This window comes from Eublepharis macularius, chromosome 3 (assembly GCF_028583425.1).
Source record: "Eublepharis macularius isolate TG4126 chromosome 3, MPM_Emac_v1.0, whole genome shotgun sequence".
NCBI classification, from domain to species: domain Eukaryota; kingdom Metazoa; phylum Chordata; class Lepidosauria; order Squamata; family Eublepharidae; genus Eublepharis; species Eublepharis macularius.
The window spans coordinates 4,412,784-4,437,546 of record NC_072792.1 but is presented as its reverse complement, the minus strand read 5'-3'; the positions used below and the strand labels follow the sequence as shown (position 1 = coordinate 4,437,546).

General features: G+C 45.0%; 1 protein-coding gene across 1 annotated transcript in view; it reads left to right on the top strand.

Annotated features, from left to right (window-relative positions):
- Positions 1-24,763, top strand: part of DGKH (diacylglycerol kinase eta) — a 138,332-nt gene that overhangs the window by 103,391 nt on the left and 10,178 nt on the right. Inside the window, exons 18-28 of the mRNA XM_054973702.1 lie at positions 5,826-5,943; positions 8,947-9,057; positions 9,210-9,306; positions 12,904-13,011; positions 13,662-13,775; positions 14,026-14,160; positions 15,884-16,050; positions 17,619-17,724; positions 18,373-18,465; positions 19,223-19,342; positions 24,421-24,526. Coding sequence (XP_054829677.1) covers positions 5,826-5,943; positions 8,947-9,057; positions 9,210-9,306; positions 12,904-13,011; positions 13,662-13,775; positions 14,026-14,160; positions 15,884-16,050; positions 17,619-17,724; positions 18,373-18,465; positions 19,223-19,342; positions 24,421-24,526 — 1,275 coding nt within the window. The remainder of the gene's footprint in view (positions 1-5,825; positions 5,944-8,946; positions 9,058-9,209; positions 9,307-12,903; positions 13,012-13,661; positions 13,776-14,025; positions 14,161-15,883; positions 16,051-17,618; positions 17,725-18,372; positions 18,466-19,222; positions 19,343-24,420; positions 24,527-24,763) is intronic.

The window sequence follows — 24,763 nt, the reverse complement described above, 5'->3', positions numbered from 1 at the left end:
TGTAAATTATTAGAAACCATAGAGACCAACAAAATTCAAAAAACCTTTTGTTTTTAAAGCAGAAATATTGGAGTAACTCCCCAAGAACTTTATGGTTATATCTCCTGGAAAATCAAAGAAAAAAAGATAAACAAAACTATTAAATCAATACAAGACAACAGTGGCCATATTCATACCAAAGCTACAGAAATAGCTCAAATATTTACAGATTTCTACTCCAGATTATATTCATTTTGTAACCCAAACAAAGAAAAAATTAGGGAGTTCCTACAAAACCACAAAGGAATAAAGAAATTAAATGAAGCACATCGTCAAATAATGGAAAATCCCATATCATTCCAAGAAATTCTAGATTCAATAAAAAATCTAAAAACGAATAAAGCTTCTGGACCTGAGGAACATCCTTCTGAATTCTATAAAAAATATGCCAAAATACTATCTGCACCTTTAATGAATACTTGTAACAACATATTAAAATCAGGCACTCAACTCCCATCATAGTCAGAAGCCTCGATAACCATGATTCCTAAACAAGGCAGCAATGTCTTGAACCCTGGCTCTTATAGACTGATCTTGCTACTAAATGTTGATTACAAAATTTTCACATCATTATTAGCTAAATGTTTCAACATTTTTATTGGGAACTATATGCAACAGGACTAATCTGGTTTTATACCCAAAAGAGATATAACTGACAATATATACAAAACTCTAAATATTATTTCGCATTGTAAACAAAATCAATTAGAATCAATAATCCTATCATTAGATATTGAAAAAGTGTTTGATTCCCTAGAAATAGCTTATCTGCAAGCTTTTTTACATCATATGAATTTTGGTGATACATTCCTTGGAGTAATTAGTGCAGTCTACTCAGGCCCAACAACTAAAATAAAAACCAATGGAGTCACCTCTGAGAAAATAAATCTATACAGGGGCACTTGACAAGACTGTCCCTTTTCTCCAATCCTTTTTATTATTGCTATTGAACCTCTAGCAGAATCAATATGGGAAAGAATCTAATCCAGGGGATAGTAATTAACCAAAAAACATACAAGTTATGCTTATTTACTGATGACATCTTACTTTACATAACACATCTGATAAAGTCCCTACCAAAGCTCCAGATTGAACTAACAGGTTTTGGACAAATCTCAGGATTTACGATAAATCAGGCTAAATCTAGTATACTACCAATAAACATAATTGAGCCAACGAAAATCTTGATTAACCCACAACATAAATATCAATGGGCTCATCCTCACCTATCTTACTTAGGAGTAAACATCTCATCCAACCTAAATCAGCTAATCCAAATTAACATATACCTAAAATAAAGGAAATCAAATTAATTTACACAAGTGGAATAAACGTTTATCCTGGTATGAGCGATATCACCTAATAAAATCATTTATGCTACCAAAACTATTATTTTTATTTAGAACAATACCCATTTATATCCCTCTACAAATATTAAAGCAATGGCAAACTATAGTAAACTAATTCCTATGGCAATACAAACAACCCAGGATTGCCTTCACCATAATCAAAAAGAAAAGACTCCAAGGAGGTTTTAACTATTCTGACCTAGAATTATACAATGTGACTACCAGAATTACAAACATAATCCACATACTACAAGAAATGGACAAACAGATTGGATTAATATCTTACATCCACCACATCACCCCAAAACAGTACAAGATGTAATTTGGTCTACCCAGAAAAGCCACCTAGCAACAACAATGCACAATATTTTTCTTGTTACAATACTCAAAATCTGGGACAAATACAAAAATAAACTGGTTCCAAAAATCTCTCTTTACACTATTATTGCCTCACAAGAGGGCTTATCTCCCAGATACACCTTACCTCTTTTAAGGAACAGAGAACTGCAAAAAAACATGTGTTTAATAGATACAGCTTCCAAAGATGGCCTTGAAAATCTAAATTAGAAACAAAACTTTCTCACAATATACTATGGTTTCTTTACTTCCAACTCTTACTTTTCAAAAGGTTAAAAGAATTTTTTAAAAAAATTATTAAGAAAATTAAGAAAAATTAAAAGAAATTAAAAGAAATATTGAACAAATCAAAAATGGAATTAGAGCAACTATTAGATACTCCCGAATTTACTTGAAAAGGTTTAGTCACCAAAGTGTACAAAATCGTTTACCATTGGTATTTTACACCCCACAAACTAGCTAAAATCTACTCTAACAGCTCCCCCTTATGCTGGAAGAATTGCGGAGAGCAAGGCACGTTCTCCCATTGTTGGTGGAAGTGTAAATACATAGTAGAATTTTGGGGGGAAATTCTACAACAAATTACTCTTATCACTTCTTATAATATTCTCCTGAAACCATAACTAATCTTTCTAGATCTCTGGGAAGATCAAAATTTACCACAAATCTGACAAGAATTACTTTCTACTTTGTTAGTTAGTAGCTTCAAGATGGAAATCACGCTGACTATCAAACCTAAATACTGGGTTTAATAAAATCTGGGAACAATTAATAATGAAAAAACTGATAGAATCTATCTTATCTCAACCCCCTCTGCAACAACGGATTTCTATGCGAAGTAGAAACTTTTTTTTTTAACCAAAACTTGCAGGTGTGCATTTCTTTTTTTTTTACTGTACTTTTTCTTTAAGGTAAAAAACCAACATTCTAAAAAGAAGACACACTAACAATGCATAAACAAGTGAAAAAAGGGGGGGAAAGAAAAAAAAAGAAAAAGAAACCCTTAAACTAAACTACAGATTGAGTTCCGATTTTCTTTGCCACAAATATGGATCGTATTCAGAGTCTCACATTCTAAGATAAACATAAGAGACCTCTTTTTTCTATTGTTCGTGGTTCTTAATCCATAAATTCAGATGTCATCAAGTCCTTATTATCCATTTCATGTAAAAAATCTATAAACGATTTCCATTCAGTCAAAAATATCAGTGAAGCAAATTTTGCCATTGACACAAACTCCAATACTTTTATCTACCATTCCTCCTTGACAGTGGTTTCCCTATATGCAAACCTTGGAGAGATTTAAACTAGACAAGAGTCACTATGACCAGCCCTGGCACCAGGGTTACCGGTGCCTGAGGTCACCTTTGCGTGCGCGCGCAGTGCATGCGCGCCCCTAGGCTGCGTGATGACATCATCACGCAGTGACGCCGGGGGCATTGGCTGGTGGGTGGCTGGGGTGGTGCGAGGAGGCCGCCCATGCTCTGCACGCCGCCCCAGCCGCCTGCTGTCTCTGGCCCGCGGCTGCTGCGCCCACCGGGGGGCGTGTGGCGGCAGCAGTGCGGGACTGGCTGGTGGCAGTGCAGGGCTGGCCAGTGGCGGGGCGGCGCACACCTCTGCCCCCCCAGAACCTCCTCCAGCACCCCCTCCGGCCCAGCGGCCCCTACCTCACCGGCGCCGGCCCTGACTATGACTGAGCAATCTAAAACTGAATTTGAAATTGAGCTCCATACAAATGATGAACATGTTATTTCTAAAATGTATAAACTTTTGATGAGGTTTGAGAAGAGCAAGTAAAAGAATGTATGATTAAATGGGTAAATAATCATGTACATGGCATATTAATGGAGCAATTGCCAGTCAACAAAATGGGCTTATTGAGAACAAAACAATGACTCAGAAGAGTGGCTGAAGCACATAAATAGCCCCCAAAGAGATTAGATTACCCAAAGGAATGGGAGCCAGATTATTGTGTAATGGTTACAGAAGACTAATATACTTATTGGAGAGACTCAGACACTAAAGGGTGAGAAGAAGCAAAGGAAGTACACGCAGAGCAGAAACTCACAAGTTGCGGTGAATGAGCAACAACAGCAAGGACAATCTTTCAGGTCTCTGACCATATTTTGAATAGGAAAAGGAGATGCCATCTCTCACTGTTTAAACAAATTTTCTTTAATGCTTACAAAATACATTTTAAGTCACCCTTCTGCCAGGCTGTGGAATTCCTCTCACTTCTAATTATCAGTCAAATGATGTAACTTTATCTTAATTTTTCCTCTTCTTGGGCATCTTGCCTTCTTCCCCTGTTCTCTTCTCCTTGTGTCGTTGGGATACTTTGCATTTTGTGGCTCTTCCATGTCCATCAGAGGAGCCAGGAAGGTCTGGACTGCTGCTGCTTTCTCCCTGTCCAATGCCCTTGGTGGTGTTTTAATGGGCTGATTGTGTTCTGTGCCAGGCCTCCTTCTGTCATACTCTCTTTTGGTTTTTAGTGCATTTCCACCAATCAGCTGCTGCTTTTAGTCCTCATGAGAATTTTGGGACTCTTCGTTTGACAGGACGCTTCTCTTCTTCCTTTCTTGGGTGATCCTTGTGGTCTCTTCCAGCATGTTCCCTCATGCCCATCTCATGTTAAGTGTAAAAGCTGATTGGACTCTGGCGTCAGGTCTGTAGATCCCAGGACCTGGTGTTCCCGTGATCTGGCTCATCAGAGGGAGGAGAATCTCCATAAATTAGGTTTTAGGAGGGTTCTCACACTTGTCCTAAGCTATAAGGCTCCCTTGGAAAGTATTCGTTCGTACCACATGAAAGTTGGAAAGAACCTTCCCTGTGATGTTTTTCTTCATTCTACTTGATGAGCAGCTGTTCCATTGGGGGTGGGGGGGATTCACTTTGCAGAAGATTTGTAGAACTACCTTATGGAGATTGGTTCATATGTTCACCAAGGATTATATGATAGGCTTCTAAGTTTTGACTGATAGAACTGATATTAGAGGCAGGTTTCCTTAAAATGAAGCCCACCCTAAGGAATGCCGCTGCTGCTTAACAACAATAACAGTAACAACAACAACAACAACAATGTTATCATTATCCCCACAACAATCACCCTGTGAGGAGGGTGGGACTGAGAGAGCTCTGAGAGAGCTGTGACTGACCCAAGGTCACCCAACTGACTTCAAGCGGGGGAGTGGGGAATCAAACCCAGCTCTCCAGATTAGAGTCCTGCACTCTTAACCACTACACCAAACTGGCCAAGATCTTAAGACTGCCCTCAGGACATGAGGGGAGGAGAGAAGGAAAGTGAGTTGCTGGTAAAAGCCTGTCCCGCATCATGTCTAGAGGGCAGTCTTCCTCCCCTTCGAATCATAGGTAGAGAGAGTCTTGCGAGGCTGTCCACTTCCGCCTCCTTGTTCCTCTGTACAGCGCTTGGTCTCCCTCTCGCCTTGAGAGCTGTGTTGCGTTGCGGGGCACGAGGGGGCAATCTGCCTGCTCTGGGAAGGCTGGGGCCCTCCCCCTGTCAGGTAACAGATGGGCCCTGTCTTTCAACCAGGAGGAGATGTTATCCTAGATATTATCCCTCTGCATTTGTTGGAGAGTCTGGATTTATGGTGAGTACCATTTCTTTCTGATGGCTGGAGTGTCTCTTAGTCCTTATGTTTCTCTGCATTGTAAACTACCATTTCAAGTGTTAGTATAAAGAGATCTTACTGCTGGAGGGCATAATGGAGAATAGTTTACAATTCCTCGCTCCTGAGGCTTTTGAACGGGTTTTGATTTTACTCCTTTAGTTGGAGTATACTTTGCTTTCTTCAGTTCTCTTTCTTCATACCTTTGCATTATCCTGACACTTTCAAATAACACCAGGCCTACTGAAGTTGCCATCCAGTTGTGTACTGTTGATTTCCTAGGAGATTTATAAAGAGGAAAAGGGAAGTGTGGTGCACTCTTTCAGACTAAAGTTATTCTGGCATTTATCCTTTGCTTGAGTGTAAGAGGATGGTTCTTGGTATCCATTTCATGCAGACTGTTTCAGGAAGATTTGTTTTTTTAAAACATGGATTTTTTCCCCTTTCCCATCAGGTCTAAGGGCAGGCCTTGCTGCCTCTATTGCAGGGAGTTCCATTATCAGCAAAATGTTGCTAGCAAACATTGATCCATTTGGTGCTACACCTTTTATTGATCCTGATCAAGAATCACTGTAAGAAAAACCATTTTTTAATTTGTTGTTATTTTTGTTTTCATTTAGTTGCCATTTTCTTTCTTTTCCTCACAAAATTAATGTTTGGTAAGTCATGCAGAAAATGTTTTGAAAGTGTCTGACTTCAGTGGACTGAGATGCACAAAAAGGGAGAGGAAATATATTTCACTAGAGTTTCCTGAAAATATTTCAGAATTTTCCCGAGAAGAACATTATGTCGTCAACCTGAAAACAAACCTGTGCAAAAGACAACAGGAGACAATTCTGCTGCCGGGGCTGTTCTAAGGCAGGGCTTTTTGGTTCGCCATCTAGGGAAGCAGAAGGACAGGGGTGCAGCACCCAATCGTATCTTTTTTTTACTATCCCTTTAGCTTGCCAGTGAAATGGGTTTAGGAGCATTGGAGACGTAGAAGGTAAGGACAGGGACTCTGCTCAAGCATAGGTCTCCCCTAGGATCATTGCTCTTCTCCCCCTACCCCAAACAGAGGTGTCGTGGTTTAGTTCAAAGGGAACCATGGCCTCTGTTTTGGAAACACTTCACACAGTGGAGCCTAATTTTTTTACCCTATGGGAGTGAACAATGGCCCCAAGGCAGCTCCACTTACCGAGAAGGGAAGAAGCAATAGAACAGCGTCATCTGATAAATCTCACATTGGGCAATGTGGCGGCCATTTTGAAGACCATAGGAAAAGGATTTGCTGTATTAGAAGGTTTTCTGAAGGCGAATGAGTCCCTTCTGTGCATGTATGTGATGCGCAGTGTGAGGGCATCACTTGGCTGTTCATGAGAAGGGAGAACTCTTTGCAGGGGAAGTGGAAAATCAAGCACAGAGGCTTGCGTTCTGCCTGCCCCCCTGAATGCATTCCGAGTTACACTTGGGCGCCCTCTAAATGTTTAAATAAAAACGTAGAAGACGGTGGCCAGCAATTTCAGAAGTGTGTGCATCCTTGAGGGAAAGCTGGTATATAATCTGCATAAAGCAGGCACGTCTTCTCACAACCATGCAAAGCAGCCAAAGAGCAAGTGGAGGGAAGGTGCTTGAGGCAAGGTGCCACTCAACCTGGCCTTTGGCTCTCTGCAGTGTTGGGCACTCTGAATTGGTGGCAGGGCTGCTGTGGCAGAGTTCTAATCCTCAGCTGTGCCCACCGGTGGGAAGGTGTTTCCCCCAACTAGGGCTGGCAGTTGCATGGGGGGGGGGGAATGCCCTGCCCCTTTAATTGAGGCTTCATAGGGTCTTGTTGCCCTCCACGCTGTGAAAAGTGTCAGCTGCCTGCTTCCACATATTAAGCCTCTGCTTTGGGACAGGACAACTTCCTCCCTGCCTATTGGCAGCCCTAGCCCCAGCACTGGAAGTGCCAGTCACTCAGGGCCAAGCCAGACAAGAGGCCAGGCGTGGGTTCATTCCAGTGGCCAGTGACACGGTTTTACCTGGGAAGTGTAGTTTCCAAAGACAGAGCCGCATGGCCCGGCTGGGGGATGGGATGGGAGGAGTTCCCTCACAGCCCTCCGCCTGGCCTCCACCTCTGCTGGCTGCTTGGCTGGTTCCCTCCCTCCCCCCACACTCTGGCTGCTCGCCTGCCTGCCTGCCTCCCCCTCCCACGCTCTCTCTGCGTGGCTGCCTGCCTGCACTCCCACAGGGAGTGTGGTGGTGGCACATGACAGTGGGTGGCCGCTGGAACGCTGCACCCAGAGTGAGGTGGAGGAAGAGGGAGCCAGGTGAGCAGCCAGAGTGCAGAGTGGGGAGAGACGGATCCAGCCAAGCAGCCCGCAGAGGTGGCGGAGGACTGTGAGAGAATCTCTCCCACCCCTCAGCAAGTCCGTGCAGCTGTCTTTGAAAACTACCGTTCTCGGGTAAAATTGCATCACCGGCCACTGGAATGAACCCACGCCTGGCAGCTCATTTAGCTTGACCCTAACTCTAGCTTCACTGAAGATGTGCATGAAAAACCATCCAGTGTTCACCAGTCCACTCAAATATGTAGAGCAATAGCTGCCTGAATCCAATTTTAACATACAAGGATTTTTTTTCCAGGTTTTTTCACAGCATGCTTTATACCCATGACCAGATATATTTCACATAATCACCTAAGAGATGCTATAGCTGTGAATCAGCACGGCTTCACAAATCCCACTACTGCCGTGAGCTCAGCAGGTAGCCTTGGGTCAGCCACTCCTTTCAGCCCAGTTCCCCAGCTGTATTATGGGGATAATAACAATGCTTGCTTTGTTCACCATTTCGAGTGGGCACTAATCTATCCTGAAGCGTGGTATATTATCATGCTACTGTTGTGAAAGTTGTGAAATCTGCTCTTATGCATAAAATTAGGCATCCTGAAAAGATCATGTTGCATTTTAAAATAAGCTTCTAGTCCTGATGGGCTGGTACGATCAGCGTTATCATTTGTGACCAATGCTGGGAGTCAAAGAAGTCTCTGAATAAGAGTTCCCATATTTAAGGAATAGAGATGGGATTTCAGAGCTCTGCATAGCTCATTGCTCCTCTGCACAACTTGCAGAATAATGGTTATGCAAAAGAAGCCTGCATAAGTTATATAATAGTAAAGAGCACCTTTAAGACTAACCAATTTTATTGTAGCATAAGCTTTCGAGAACTACAGCTCTCTTCATCAGATTTATTTGACAAAGAGAGCTGTGGTTCTCAAAAGGTTATGCTCCAATAAAGTTGGTTAGCCTTAAAGGTGCTACTGGACTCTTTACTATTTTGCAGCTACAGACTTAACACAGCTAACGCCTCAGGATCTATGACCATAAGTTATATGTGCATGATTTACATGGATTATGGAATTCATCTTTTTGTAGTGCAGCACTTTGATTAATTTGCTGGCTGTTGCATGGAAGGGGGAAATCTACAGGAAGAGCAGAATGAATGTTGAATCTGTTGCACAGCTAGACATGTGCCATTGCTTGAATATCTGTACCTACAATAGTTGCAATCTATGATGTGTGTTGTGATTATTATAGAATTGTGTATTTCTTTGCTAGGGAAGGATATTTGGAGAAGTGTGTCATGAACAACTATTTTGGCATTGGATTAGATGCAAAGATTTCATTAGAATTTAATAATAAGCGAGAGGAACACCCTGAAAAATGCAGGTAATTAAGTCACGGCTAAGCTTCGAAACAAAGTATTTTCTACATATGTTTATGTAACGGCTGCCCTTTCCCCTTTAACATCCTTAAAATGATTAATATTGTTCAGCAAGGTGGATCCGCCCTCACCAGGCTCATTTCCCTTTTGCTTTTAGAAGCAGAACAAAGAATATGATGTGGTATGGTGTGCTTGGTACAAAAGAGTTGCTGCAGCGGACGTACAAGAACCTCGAACAAAAAGTTCAGCTCGAGGTAAGGTTTTATATGATTTAGCTGTGAGAATTGGTGGGCTGGGGGTTCCAGAGAGTCCCGGCTCTACCCCACACTTCAGATGTCTTAACCTTTGAGTGGCTCAATTTGCCTGCGTTTTCTTACTTCAGAAACTGAGCACCGTGCAAGTAAGAGGGCTGCAGTAAGAAGTCAGCGGATGGGGGGGACGGGTGCTAGGAAAGAAGTCAGTGGGCAAGAAGGGAGCGTGCAGAAGACAGAAGCTGAGAGAAGCTGGGACTGGGGAAAAGAGGCAGAAAAGGAAAATAACCCCAGAAGGGGAGAATTGTGTTAGTCTGTTGTGCCAAAATTAAACGAGAATCCAGTGGCACCTTCAAGGCTAATGTAACTTATCCCCGCAGAAGTTCATGGTATAAATGTCTGGCACAAGATAAAAACAAGATCCAGTCAAAAGAGTAGTCAGGCCACTCCGTGTGCAGTAGACGTGCACCTGCCAGTCGAATGGTCAATCTCCGAGGTTTCAAAAGTTGGGAGTGGGTCACTCTGATTTGTTTATTTTTTGTCTGGATCTTGTTGTGAATTACACATTCTGCTTTTAAAATACATTTTTGTTGTTTTTCAGGATTTTAAAAAAAACAATTAGTATCTGCCAGTTTCCTTCATCTCTCAGTTTCTGGCCACAGATCCCATCTTTTCTGAATGTTTCTTGGTCTCACTTCCCTTTAGTATTTCCTTTTGAAGACTTGGAAAATGCTGTAGTTCCACATCAATACAGGTTAAAATCAACCTGGTGCTGGGGCGGGGGTGTCCTGGACCCTTTCCTGGGCGTGAAGGGGGAGGGTCATGCTCCATCACCTCCAGAAGGGGCCTGCTTGGCTTCAGGCAGGAAAGGGGGTGGGGATGATGTCGCCTGCGTCCTCCTCCTCTCGGCGAGCTCCTCCCATACAGCCAGGGGAGGAGGCCTGCTCCTCGGCTGCTCCTCGGCTGCCATCTTGGCCCCCTACGAAGCACGGCTGAGCAGCCACACAGGCCCAGGTGCAAGGCTCCAGCTACTCAAAAAGACAGCGAGCCTTTCAAGAGGCTGCCGGGGCCTTTCGGTGTCCCTGCCCCTTCCTGGTTGCTGTTAGGCTGCCAGCAGTGGTCTTCTTTGAGCATGACATGGTCATAAATAGCCCCAGCCGCCTACTGGCTGATCAGTAGCTTCTTGTAGGCCCTCCCAGCAGCTGCCTATTAAGTTGACAGCTCCTCTCAACCTTCCTGTTAATGTGGTACGTTTGAGGCTGGGCTGGGGACTGGACAATCGAGAAATGCAAAATGTGCCGTTCTGTGCAAGATCCAGATGTAACGCATGTTTGCGCTCTGCCCTTGGAAATACAAATGCCTTTACCTCTTTTTTTTAACGTAACTGTCCCAACTGCTAAAATTAATAGTAGTTAGTGATCTACAGAAATCTTTGCCAATGACTGTCATTCTGGGCCCTTGATTTCCTTCTTTATACTCTGTACATCATACTGATTGGCTTTATACTTGTGCGGAGCTTCTGTTTGGAAACTTAAAGAGTTTGCTTTTATGAAAAACCACTCCCTTGAGAGAGACATTCTCTGCTGCAGATGTGTAAGGTGTCAGACTATGGCATTCCAGACTTGGTAGTCTGTTTCACTCCCTTCTGCAAGAAGACAATGTCTTTTGATTTCAAAAGGTTTATTGTGAATGACAGCATTCAGGTCCAGATGTACATATTCCAGGATAGAGATCCTGGCTGATCAAAGCATTGTTAGGAATGAAGCATAAAGCGAAAGTTGTTACATCTCACACTCCCAGAGGGCCCCCCCCCACTGAGTTCACATAGCAGGAAACTTCTCAGAGGGAATGCTGAACTGGCCAAGGTCGAGACAACAGATGAGACAGTATCCTGTCCCATGGAATCGGCTCCTTGCAGGTGGTGGGGCCTAGAGGGAAAAGAAGACTAAACACTACAGATTAAACATGGCGTTACTCAGGTTTACACAGACTCTGACATAAGGGGGGGAGGGGCTGTTGTGCTTTCCGTTTTGCTTTGTCCCCCCCCCCCCCCCGCAACATCAGAATTTCTGAACAGTCTCTTGTCTCTTAAAAAAATAAATGCAGTTAGCTGATTTTCCTCCTCTCCCATTTCGGTCCTGCCTTTGGTATGTCTTTCCATGGTGCCCAGGCCTCTGAAAAAAGTTTTAGCAGTGTGGACAGATTGACAGCCAAAATTGGTGTCTCCTGCACCGCAGGGAACAGTGCACAGTAAGAACTGGCGTGTCTTCCTGAAATTTGTCGGATTGGGATTGGGATTGGGATTGGGATTGGGACTGCGACTCTCCTCCCCACAAAGGATGTGAGGATGGATGCAGAGAAGGCGATTTGTATGGCAAACTCTTTGCAATGGGAGGTAAACAGTAGCGGTCAAAGGACCCCATTTTTGGCCTCGTGGAGGCCAATGTGCAGACACCAGCGGCCTCACTTGATACTTCTCATATTGCTCCAGGCGGTGAAGGAATCGCGGGAAAAACCATTTGCAGCATCTCCTGCATCCCAAAGGCTGGAGAGCCGATACAAAGTCCTGCAAAGTCCCTCTCCCTCTACTTTTGTTGTGGTGATGGCCTCCCATGGCGAAGGGGTGGCAGCATCTGATAAGAAAGGCAGGAAGCGAGTTAGCTGCCAGATAACAGTCTCCCTGATTCTTGCCCATCTTCCTGATGGGTAAGCTTTGGTCTTCAAGACTGAGGCTCTTCAGTTGGCTGTGCAACCAGATCGTTACTTCTTGCCGTTGTGGCAGACTTTAGCTCCAAAACGACGGCTACTGCTGTTGCTCTAAGTCTTCCCACAGGGCTGCATTCCACTGTCTTGGCAGAAGAAGGCTGTTCAGCTCCAGGGTGGTTAACGCTTTAGAGAGAGTGTTGAAGTTAAAATCAACTTCCTGTCTAATTCCCTGAACAAATTTTGCAGTGAACAAAGACAGCTGCTGAATTGCAGTTTGATTTGTTTATTTTTTGTCTGGATCTTGTTTTGTCTGGATCCTGTTGCTGGGCTCTTCTCTTGTATACAGTTCCATCCTCTCAGGCCTGCCATCCAATTATTTTGTAAATTAGGAGGGGAGACCAGGCTGCAGGCTTGAGAGCTGGCCATAAAAGGCCAAGAACAGCTTCCAGCAGAGCTTGGAGTCAGTCCACGTGTCCTTTACTCTCCTGCAGATGAGGAGGTTGTTCTGGAGGAGTCCTGGTAGTAGGCAGGCTGGCAGACTGCAGTGGCTAAGAAGAAGAAATTAATAGTTCCTCCCCCCAGGTCAGTGTCAGGGTCAAAGAAGATGCAGTGTAAGAGGTTTGACATCTCTTTCAGAGCAATCCTAAGCAGAGTTACACTGGTCTAAGCCCATTGAAATGAATGGGCTTAGACTGGTGTAACTCTGCTTAGGATTGCACTGTTAGTGGTAGAGAAGAGTGATGGTCCCATTTCTGAGGAGCTCTCAATGTCTTTAAATTTTTAATAAAAGCCACCATGGAGGGAAAACAGGCAACCTTTATTAGTTCAGGCCAAACTAGGACGATACTTACTTACGCACCAGTTTTGTTATGTGATCTCTTTTGCGGATTGCAGTGTGATGGACAGTACATTCCCCTTCCAAGTCTTCAGGGCATAGCTGTTTTGAATATCCCAAGTTACGCTGGTGGGATTAACTTCTGGGGTGGAACAAAGGAAGATGATGTAAGTAGTATTTTCTTAAAGGAATTCTTATCCCTGAGCCCTGTCTTTCTACTTCGTAGGTAGTTTGAAAAGCCAAAATGTTCTGGTGTACCTACATTAAGTATTCCACTTATTCAGTAATCAGGTTCCGTCCCTTCTGGTGTGTAACTGTTCTAGGTGTGCCTGCGGTTGTGTTTAATATTGCAGTCCTGAACTATAAGACAAAGGCGTCATTTTTTCCCCCAGTTATGTTTAAGAGACGCTGATGTTTAAATAAATTGAATATTGGTCTGGAGGTATTCAGGGTTCCTGGATGGAGTTACAGCTCACAACAGACGTAGGCTTGGATCCTGCAACATGGTTCCCCTCACACCTCTCTTTGGCTGTTGTGCAGGGTTTCCTGTTCTTCTCACTGCTACTTCCTCGGCTGTAAGTACTTCCTGGTGCATAAGGACTTCTTGAAAAGCACTGATCTTGTGCCTGCAGAAGGCATAGCGGCAGAGGTGGCAGTGCCACAAGTGTGGAGGAAAGCCCCCACAGCAGCTGGAGAGAAGTGCAAGGGGGGGGGGAACGTTGCTGCAGGACTCACTGCTCCAGCCCTGGCTCCAAGCTGCTGGCAGGTATCTCTTCCTGTCGTAAGCAAGGACTCATGTTTCCTTTTCTCCCCCCAGATATTTGGAGCACCGTCATTTGATGATAAGATCTTGGAGGTAGTGGCGGTATTTGGCAGCATGCAGATGGCGGTTTCTCGTGTCATCAAGCTACAGCACCACCGGATTGCACAGGTGTGTCTGGAATATTCTGAACCATAGTCTGGAATATTAAAAATGAGCTGGCGAAGTAATCTCAGAAGGACCGAAGGCCGTGGGAAGCAATGGCTTTTGGTTCTGGAGTGTTGTAAGTTGTCAGATGTGGCCAAGTGCCGCCTTTGCAGTGCTGTCTTGAGGCATGGACAGAGGAAGGCACAGCTCCTCATAACCATGCTTCTTCATGGCAGTTACTAGTCCAAACTGAAACCCGTTTATTGTCTTTCAGTGCCGATCAGTAAAAATCACCATACTTGGAGAGGAAGGAGTCCCAGTACAAGTAGATGGAGAGGCCTGGATCCAGCCCCCAGGAGTTATTAAAATTGTGCACAAAAACAGAGCACAGATGCTGACCCGTGACAGAGTATGTTACAGCGAGGATTTTTTTATCTATTATATAATATTACACAATATCTTTATGAAGAACTTGATTCCCTTGCGTAAAGGAAGAATGCAACAGGATGCACCTTGGTATGTTTATCAACAGAAATCTGTGTACTTCTTGGAAGGTCAGATTTCCCCAGAGCTGTTAGGTCATCCTGGACAATGGGGTTTCACATCCACACACAAAAGCAGGGTTAAACTGTTAATATTAGTAGTAGCTGTAACAAATAACCAAGTAACTTTAGTAATTGCTAGAATTTTCGTATGAATTGGTTAGGCCTATTCATTCAGAAATCAACTAATAAAATCCAAACAAAATCCTTTCTATTCTTTAGTATAACTAAAATAACAACTGTCTATCAACTCTGGAAATCTTTCAAACTGGCGGTTGTTCTGGTGCCCTGCTGGCTGCTTTTGAGGGATGTGTGAGAAGAGGAGTTGTGAGGAGACAGTGACAGTAGGCGATCCTCCAGAGGTGTGTTCTGTCCCAAAGTGTCAGCAGATGTTTCCTTAAAGGGGTTGCCTCCACAGGCATTTCTGTTTTCCGCCAGCCAAAGCATGGAGGGCCTCCTCCTTGATCTCCTGCTCCTCACAATGTATAAGCAGGAGAGGCTTAGAACAGGATTTCTGGCCATCTGCTGGGTCCCTGCGGGGCCGTCTGATCAGCACCCAGCCCTGGCAGATTCTTGGAGGGTGAGCAACAGGAGTGCCCTGGCGGACTAACCCTTCAAGCTTCTGCATGCGTCAGAACTTCTAATGTGTGGTGAGATGAGGCAGTCCTGCCTCTCGCTCAGTGGAAGTTGTGCCTGTGTCACCTTTGCTGGCAACCTGATGTTAATGGTCTTGGAGGGGGAAGCAGACACTCCAGCCTGCGCTGGGCAAGGCTGCAGAGCAGAGCAGGCAGAAAAGCAGCAAGCCGCATTCTACTTGCTGAGGCTTTTAAGAGAGGCTTTGGAACGCCCCAGTGAGAATGGCTGCAAACTCAGCTGCATGCTGTTCTCTTGACCCCCCCCCCTTCCTGCCAGTTGGTGCCCTCTGTGGGGTTAACTTTAATACTGTTGTGCTGTGATGCCGTGCCCGTGCAGACTGAGGCAGACTGAGCCAGTCAACTGACATGGGGCCAGAGCAGCACCTCGTCTACTTTTTGCAGAATTTCTCCAAGGAAATGGTGGACCGCCATAAAGCATTCCAACAAGTAATTTTGGCTACCCAGGTATTTTGGTGTCTGTGTTACAGCAATAGTGCCAAGATGATCTGAGATGCTGCCTGCAGCTGAGACCTGTGACACATCCTTCAGTTGCCTTGGAGTGGTGGGCTGGTGTATGGGACACGTCTCTCAGTGTGGCGGGGTCTGTAATGCACATATCCAGAGAAGAGATTAATCTTAGTTGCACATTCAAAAGATACCCTTTTTCCTTTTGTCCTGAGTTTCAGTGGGGCGAAAGGAACTCTTTGGTGAGGGCTAAAATGCCTAAGTATTTCATCCCATTTGGTTCCCACTGAAACCAATGGAAATGAAAGCTGAATATAGTAAGGAATCCAAGCAGCTGTCATAATAACAATGATGAATTTTTAAAACGTCAAACTATTTTTAAAAAAATCTATGCATAGTGTGTGCGCACGTGTGCGCGTGTGCGCATGCGCAGTGCTTTTTAATGGAAAACTTGGGGATAACGTTGAATACTTTATTCAATTCTGGACAGGCCTTTGAAAGCACCCTGAAATCTTGGGAAGACAAACAGAAGTATGACTCCTGCAAGCCCGTCCTGAGGTCTCCTTTGTACCTTCAGCAGGCTGTGGAGCTGGCCACTGAGGAGGAGGCTTCGCAGATCCAGTGCTGTTCTCAGGCCGCAGAAGAACTGATCACCAGGTACAGAGAAAGAAACCACGGCTGAAATCTGCAGAGGCGTCGTTTAGCCCTAGTAATGGAGGTGCTGTTGTAAAAAGCATGCTGAAAGTTTGTGAGGAGGTTTGTCATCACTCTCACAACGTTCCATCTTGTTGTTGTTGCTGTTACAGAGCAGCAGGGCCAGAGTTTTCCACCTCCATTCTAGGATCTGGGAAGGCTCCATCATCCTGCACTTGTCTACCCAGAATGCTAAGCTGCCTGGCATTGCCCAGAGGGCAGCCCCCTCCCCCTTGGCCCCCCGCCCCCTTGAGGGAACAGGGAAGTGTTCCATGTGCAAGGGACAATGAGCAGAGTCATAGAAGTGTGTCAAAGACCTTCTGGTGGCAATGGGGTTAGAGAGTGCAGATTGCAGACAGTCAGTCTAGCACAAGGGAGAGGCTGGAAGTAGGAAAATGAAGCATGGATGCATAAATGTGCAGGGATGCATAAACTGTTGGTAAGCCAGAGAAGGGATCTGGGAAGAGGCACTGCAGAATCTGAATGAGGAGAAGTTTTAGATGTTGGCAACAGACCTCTGTAGAGAGGAAGAAGAGATGACAAGGAAAATCAAGAGCAAAGGAGGGCGGTGTAAGGAAGGAGGAAGCAGGAGGTGAACTAGAGCAGGAGCGGAAACTTTAGCCAAGTAGAGAGAGGGGAAGATCCAGGTTTTTGCAATATTGTGGAAGAAAAACAACATGACTTGGCAATGCAGCATGCAGACCCGCCAGTTTTGGTCACAAAGCTTAGGATATTTTTTTCAGTCTTAACTTTTAATAATCTATACGCAACCCTATGCCCTGACCTGGATGGCCCAGGTGAACCTGATCTCATTAGATCTCAGAAGCTAAACAGGGTTGGCCTTGGTTAGTAATTGGATGGGAGACCTCCAACGAAGATCAGGGTTGCAGAGACAGGCAATGGCAAACCACCTCTGTTAGTCTCTTGCCATGAAAACTCCACCAGGGGTCGCCATAAGTCAGCTATGACTTAAGGGCGCTCTCCACCACCACACAACCCTATACCTTTGAGGTAGTGATGGGCAGGGGGAGGTGGAGCCCTATGCCATGCTTGTTTGTTTACATTATTTATAGTCTGCCTTTCTCACTGAGCACTATGGCGGATCACAGTGTCAGTCAATGTAATCAATGGCTGGGAGAGTCATTAAACAATACGGCAGGGTATGGATGGTAGGAATTTGAACACAAGTAGAAATCCAAAACTATGCTGAAACAAAACATAAGCAATTTGACATGACATATTAAATGATGCAGAAGACACCCAGTAGGAGCACAGTTGCACCGTCGTATGGTACACAGTAATGTAGTCCATTGTCCCTGACCCTTTACCGAAGCATCCCTCTGAACCATTTCCTCTAGGAATGATTCTCTGTGGCAAATATTACCAACTCTGTGATTCGTCTGGATCCTGTAAGCTTACAAAACAAGTACTATAGCCCAGAGTTCCACGGTTCTTGTCAGTGTATTCAGGAAGCTGTTGGCGGACAAACTGGCAGCGCATTTCTAATTCCTTTCTTTGTTCTCTTCTTCTAGAATCTGTGAAGCTGCAAAAATACATACCTTGTTGGAACAAGAGCTGGCCCATGCAGTAAATGCATGTTCTCATGCATTAAATGAAGCCAGTGCAAGATTTCCTGAGGTAAAAGGATTTTAGGAGCTTTATCAATAATAAATAGAGGAAATAAATGAAACAGCAAGATCCGCAACAGGAGGCATTTCGGATAAAGGCATTGTAGTTTTAATGACCTTTATGATTGCTGAACAGTGGAAAATGAACTGTTGGTGTAATTCTTGTCACAAACTTAATCAGGCTGAGACTGAAAAAGCGTTTCTGCTCTTCAGGATATCCTGATGTTGATAATTAATAGCTGAGGCTGTTAGACTACTGAACTCTTAGACTGTATCATGCAACCTTGAAAGGAGCAAGGCAGTTTTCTCCATCCCTCTTCCTCGTGATGAATATATGCAGTCCAGATAACCTCGTGTCATAGGTGCAGACACATTCCAGAAGATACCTGGAGAGCAAGTTGCGGCAGGTGACTCAGACAGGCAACCTAAGATTTAACGGCACCCTGACCGCGAGCCCCTCCAGCCTGAGCAAAATCCTTTTCGGACCTCAGGTAGTCATACCCTACATTGGATCCTTTTATTAGCCATTGAAATCTGGGCTGAACATGCTGTTCAGCTCACAGCAAAAGAAATCCAGTTACAGGTTGTTGGTGTATTGTTTTCCTGCTGTTTCAGGGGTTCAGAATTAAATGTAATGCCCTTGTCTTTTTTTCCATAGAACCTCACCAGAAACATTGCTCTTGAAATAGTGGTCAGTGTGAAGGCGCTTCATGATGAAACCGAATCTTTGCTAATAGGAAGGGTTCCTTTGGTAAGGTGACAATAAATCTGAGCCTTCTGTCGGCTTACTGAGCGTGCTCTAACCTCCATTTTTGCCATTCTTTAGGCAGGATGTGATCCAGAACTTACAAGCTCATACATCTTGTGCTAAAGATGTGGTCACTTTTCTGCATTTAGGGGAAAGGGGTTGGCAGCGGTGTTGATAGAATGGCCAGTGGGGGGCTGGAGAAATGGGGGCAGGGGGATGGATGGATGTAGCATTGTGCCAATTCAGCCGTGCAAAAAAACTGACCATGGGTTGAATTGATCCACTTTTCCACTGCTGAAAAAGGGAGGAGAGGGGCCACCAAAGAAACTCTGCTGGCAATCATGGGACCTGCGTGGATGAAAGTCATGTACAGCAGGCTGGAGTAAGGAGGGGGCTTGGGTGAGATTGGAAAAACTGGCAGAATTGAGCTTGGATCCAGTTTAGGACCATACGTTTCAGAGCCCAGCTCTCCCGTCGTGTGGAAAGCTAGCACGTTGGGAAGGGGGCGGTCAGTTTATAAGTCAGTGAATATTTCTTTGAATGTTGTGGCTCCTGAGTGTTAGGCGAGGACTAGAGAGAACCAAGTTCACCCCCCCCCACCCTTTGTTCTCATCCTCACCTTCTACCCTGAGCTCTTTGGAGAAAATACAGGGTACAAATTTAGTTTAAAAAAATCACTATTTAATTGCATAAGACAGCAATTAGCCATGTCATTTTAAAGGGCGCAGGCATGCCATCTTGTTTGGGTTTGTTTCCGTAGCAATTAGAATCGCCTCATGAAGAACTGCTCTCAATGGCTGTGCACAGCCTGGAGGCGGAACTGAGGAAACTGGCTGAAATTCCTTGGCTCTATTATATTCTGCAACTAAATGATGATGAGGTGGGTAAGATTCAGACTCACTTTCACTCTGTGAGGCACGCGCATTCACTGATGCTGTCATCACCCCTTTGTGTAACTTGCTCATCTTCCAATGTTATACGTGCTATCAAGTGGCAGCAGTGCTATTCCACGCCTTACATTGGACAAACAAGTCGGTCCCTATGCAAAAGAGGGTAAATGGGCATGAATCTGATATTAAAAATTACAGCAATCACATTCCGTTGCTGACCAAAAAGTGACAGAGAGGCCTTGAGGGGAGATTATAGAGCGTGAGACTGCTGAACTTGAGTCCATTCACAAATTCAGAAAAATGGATTGTGGCTGAATAGAGACAGAAGATTTGCATCTCTCTACAGATGCTGATTTCTGCTCTAATCAAGCTGCATTGTACCATTGTACCTTAGCATCCTGACTCCCTTCTTTGCTTTGCCCCATCCACCTCCTGACTGGGGTATAAAGGCTCACAGATCTCCCCTCCTCCCTGTATCTGAAGAAGGGAGCTTTAAAACTTGAAAGTTTATAGCCTGAAAATCCTTTGTTCTTTAAAGTGCTACTGGACTTGAATCTTGCCAGCCTTTTGTGTATTATATTTCTCTTTGCTTCTGTTGCCATTTTTGCAGAGTAATGCTATTTGCTGCTTAATCCTGTGCCCTATATGCTGCTTAATCCTGTGCCCTATTTGCTGCTTAATCTTGTGCCCTATTTGCTGCTTAATCCTGTGCCCTATTTGCTGCTTAATCCTGTGCCCTATTTGCTGCTTAATCCTGTGCCCTATTTGCTGCTTAATCCTGTGCCCTATTTGCTGCTTAATCCTGTGCCCTATTTGCTGCTTAATCCTGTGCCCTATATGCTGCTTAATCCTGTGCCCTATTTGCTGCTTAATCCTTGCTCAGTCCTGTGGCCTTGCTTCAAGCCACCTGGCGACACCTTTCCTTCCTCCAGCTCCTTTTTTTCAGTCTTGGTCTAAAGTATGGATTCGTGCTCATTCCAGAATTGCTTAATTTATCATTAAAATGTACGGTTTGAGTCCAGACTTCAGCCTAAGGCAATTGAAGCCAACACTTCGGGTAAACACCAACATCTGATGCATTGGAAAGTATGTAATTTATGTTTATATCTAAGTACTTCCCCATTCATATTGTGGTGATCTCAGAGGATATTTGGGTTTGTCAAATGTTCATTCATTTCTGTTTTCAGCATGAAAGATACATTGGGGTGGAGGGCAACCCCTCCCCCCAAAGCTTAACAACGACAACAACAACATTCGATTCATATACCGCCCTTCAGGACAACTTAATGCCACGCTCAGAGCGGTTTACAAAGTGTGTTGTTATTATCCACACAACGATCACCCAGTGAGGTGGGTGGGGCTGAGAGAGCTCCAAGAAACTGGCTTCAAGTAGTGGAGTGGAGAATCAAACCCGGCTCTCCAAATTAGAGTCCCGCTGCTCTTAACCATTACACCAAAGTGGTTTTTTAAATTATTGTTTCTCCCATACTGCTGCTTCATTTTCATTTGTTTATAACTTCTTTTTCTTTTCAAGCAAAGATCCTGTAGTGGGCATAAAGACCACAAAGTGATGCATAGCCAATCAGATTTGGCACCGTGCTGGCATCATTTTAATCAAACACATCTGATATGGAGCAAAAGCCGTGCTTCCTAAATTAGTGACATGAGTGACTCCACCCAATCTGATCACCAGTTGTCCTCTGTCAAAATCCTCTTCAAGAACTGCCCTGCTTTAGGGGTGACCTCCCCACCCCCACCCCCCGCCCATGTTCAAAGTGCCTTCCTGTCTGCTCAGCCTTCCTTAAATTCTGTTCTGTGAGCTATTATATAATCGTTCCCTGAATGTCTGCCTTGGCAGGAGTTATCTCCAATTTCTCATTAGTTGCAGCTGCTGTATTCTTTTAACTTTTAGCAGTGACTGAGCACAGGTGAGAGCACATCGTTTGTGCCTACTCGGCAGGAGTGGTGGCAGCAAGGTGAGCTCACCGCACCACCCCCATTGATTCTGTGCTGTGCCATCCAGTGGAGCTTTTCTGGGTTGTGAAGTGACTTTTTTTATCCTAGACTCCTGAAAATGTAGACCTGGAAAACAGACTGTGATGCATTTTGCAGGTAAAATCACTTGCATCCACATAGATCCCACATTTGGTGCAGTTCAATCTCAAGATGCCATTGGAATGCCATTTGGTCCTAGATAGATGGATGGCTTTCAGTTGGTGGGGCTTGACGAAGTGGTCAGGCTGCTCAGAAGTGTGCACATCGAGACACGTGTCTTTCCCTGCATGGCTGTTGGACTTGAGCCAGGCTGGGTGGGTCAGATGGGCCCAGGAGGTAATAAATGCCTCCCTGCAGGAGGGTGTGGCTCTGGCAGCCTTGAAGGAGCCAGCCTTGCGACCCGTCCTGAGGAAGGCGTCCCTGGGCTGAGGTGCTGCCGGTCAAAGACAAAGCCGACAGGATTCAGCCCGCCTCTGAGGGAGCCGGCTCATGGCTTGGGGGCACTGACCTACAGCTGGAGGCCCAGAGCTCCTCCAGGGCACATAGTGCCTTTTCTCCATTTTGGCCATTCCTCCAAAAGCAGGATCCGGCCACAGCGATCCATGCATCCATTCTCCAATGCACTTTACACGGGGCTGCCTTTGGATATGGTCCAGAAGCAGAGGAACGCATTTCTGAGAGCAGAGGGCTTGTGAGAATGGTGGAAACAATGATGACCGTCACAAAAAGCCGCCCACTGGCTCCCAAGCAGGAGGACCTGGCAGCATCCTGTTCCTATTTTTATTTATTTATTTACATCATTTATAGTCCGCCTTTCTCACTGAGACTCAAGGCAGATCACACAGTATGAGGTTAATAACAATCAGTATCGAGTAAGTACCTTTCAATACAATACCGTAAGGTAAACATATACGAGTTTAAAGACATAGCATTAGCAAGGATCCAGGACATAGGAGAGATACTGAAGCAGCACATAATCAATTCTAGGACTAACATTAGACAGCATGGAGCGATGGTTGTACATAGGAGTACATATTTAAAACAGCAGATAATATATGAGGCAAAAATGGTGATGAAGTCTATAATCCCCAACTTGTTAGTGAAGCACCTGAGACCCCATCCCTACAAGGCAGCCCTCCCATTTGAGTAAAAAGCCTTTTTGAATAGTTTGGTTTTGCATCGTTTACAGAAAGCCAGGAGAGCGGGGGCTCTTCCGACTTCCTCAGGCAGGTCATTCCACAGGATAGGGGCCCCCACAGAGAAAGCCCTTGTACGGGCTGCTGCTGACTTCACCTGTGTGCAGCCTGGTACCTGCAGGAGACCCTGTTCAGATGAGTGAAGCTGCCGTGGAGGAATATAGGGAGGGAGGCGGTCCTATAGGTATGCTGGACTAAAGCCGTGATTTACATATGAACTTTGTATGTAATAACTAATACTTTGAACTGAGCATGGTAAACGATGGGTAGCCAGTGGAGTGACTGTAGGATGGGAGTGATGTTCATGCTCCTGCTCGCTCCTGATAACAATCGAGCTGCAGCATTTTGCACTATTTGGAGCCTCCTAGTTAACTTAGATGGGAGGCCAATGTATAGAGCATTACAATAGTCGAGCCTTGATGTTACCATAGCATGAATCCAAGTGGCCAGGTCAGCTGTGTCAAGATAAGAAGCCATCTTCCAGGCTAGAGTGAGGTTGTAGGAAGCATTTTTTGCCGCTGCCTCAATTTGTTTTTCTAGTAATAACGCTGGATCCAGTATAACCCCTAGGCTTTTAACTGAGTCTGCAAGGGTCAGACAAACTCCATCAAAAGTGGGGAGTACAATGTCCGTCAAGATCTCTGCCTTCCCAACAAGCATCACTTCAGTCTTGTCTGGGTTCAATTTCAATTTGTTGCTTTTCAACCATTTCCTAGCCAACCATTCTGCACTGTAAGCCACTGACATCTCCCCCTCCCCTAAAATCCCACATATTCCAGCAGTGGAGCCCCACAGGCCCTGATGGAACCAGCTGAGCTCCTTCGTCATGCCCATTTGAGGTCATATTCACCATTCTCATTCTCTTTCACTGCTGCTGTGGCACAGCGGTTAAGTGGTTTGGCTGCAAATCAGCACTCTACTGGTTCGAATCCCACTTCTGCCGTGAGCTCAGTAGGTGGCCTTGGGTAAGCCCCTCCTCTCAGCCCAGCTCCCCAGCTGCATTGTGGGGATAATAATGACACTCGTTCACCGCTGTAGGTGGGACACTAATTTGTCCAGAAGAGCGGTATATAAGCACAGTTCTTATGACTCCCATCTTGACTGCTTTCAGCATGGAACGCGTGCTGATGGCAGTGCTGGTTCCAGATCCTTTTGCACAAAGAAGAGTCCGTTGATTGAGCCTTCCCGGGTCTTTGAGTCTCGCAAGGACATTCTCTCTCCCTTGCGACCTTTTCCTGGGTCTTCTAGGGGCTGCACAAGCTGCTCTTCAGCAGCACCGTCGGAATCTCTTGAGCTACTGATTGGAGACCTGCAATGTAGACGGCTTCCCCGCAAATTCTTGATTAGCGCAGCTGCAGGTGTCAAATCTGTTCAGCCTTCTCAACCAAGGATACTCTGGATCTCATTTCTCAAGAGTGGGACATGTGCCTGACCACTGCAGTCAGGGGTGTCATTGAACATAAATGAATCATGGTCACTTTATTGCTTCTCCTTCCTACCAGCCCCTGCCCTGAGCAAGGTGAAGCTCTTGCTGAAGCCAAGCCAAGCTGATGCTTGTAGGACAAAGAGAGGGACTTGTGCTGAGTGGCTGTTGAGTGAACTGGGAGCCGTATGCATAGAATAATAATAATGGCAAAAGCTATTATGTATAACAAGTATGTTTCCTATAATATTCACAAAGTGTGTTTTTTCAGTGATTCAAGTAAGAACCCTTTTTAATGCATAGATCTGTTTGTATTTACAGCCAGCTCAGATTTCACAGGATCTTGGTGGAGCGCTCCTTTGGGTGTCCGTGTCCTTTAGTTCATTCTGGTTTCTGGAAGTGTAATAGCTGACCTCCCACTTAATTGAACTTTTCCTTTTCCTTTTCTGTTTAGTATCCTTCCTTGGAATACGTTAAAAGAAACAGAGGCACAGTATTTCGTATAGTGCCAAAGTTCAAAAAGGAAAAGGCCAGAACACAGAAGTCCAGGCCCCAACCTGGTATGTTTTTTGATACTGCGAAGAAAATCACAGCTGCTTTGGGGAAGTCTGCAGTGACGTGGTCAGATAATGTATGACGCTTTCCCTATTCAATCAATACTTAAATCACCAAGAGTTGGTACATGTTATTCCTGACTCAGTGACTTAGGAGCACATTCTGCAGGGCTTCTGCCTTGTCTCCATCCTTCCTTCACCTGGGGATGATGTCCAGGTCCCTTTCACCGACTCGTCCTTGGT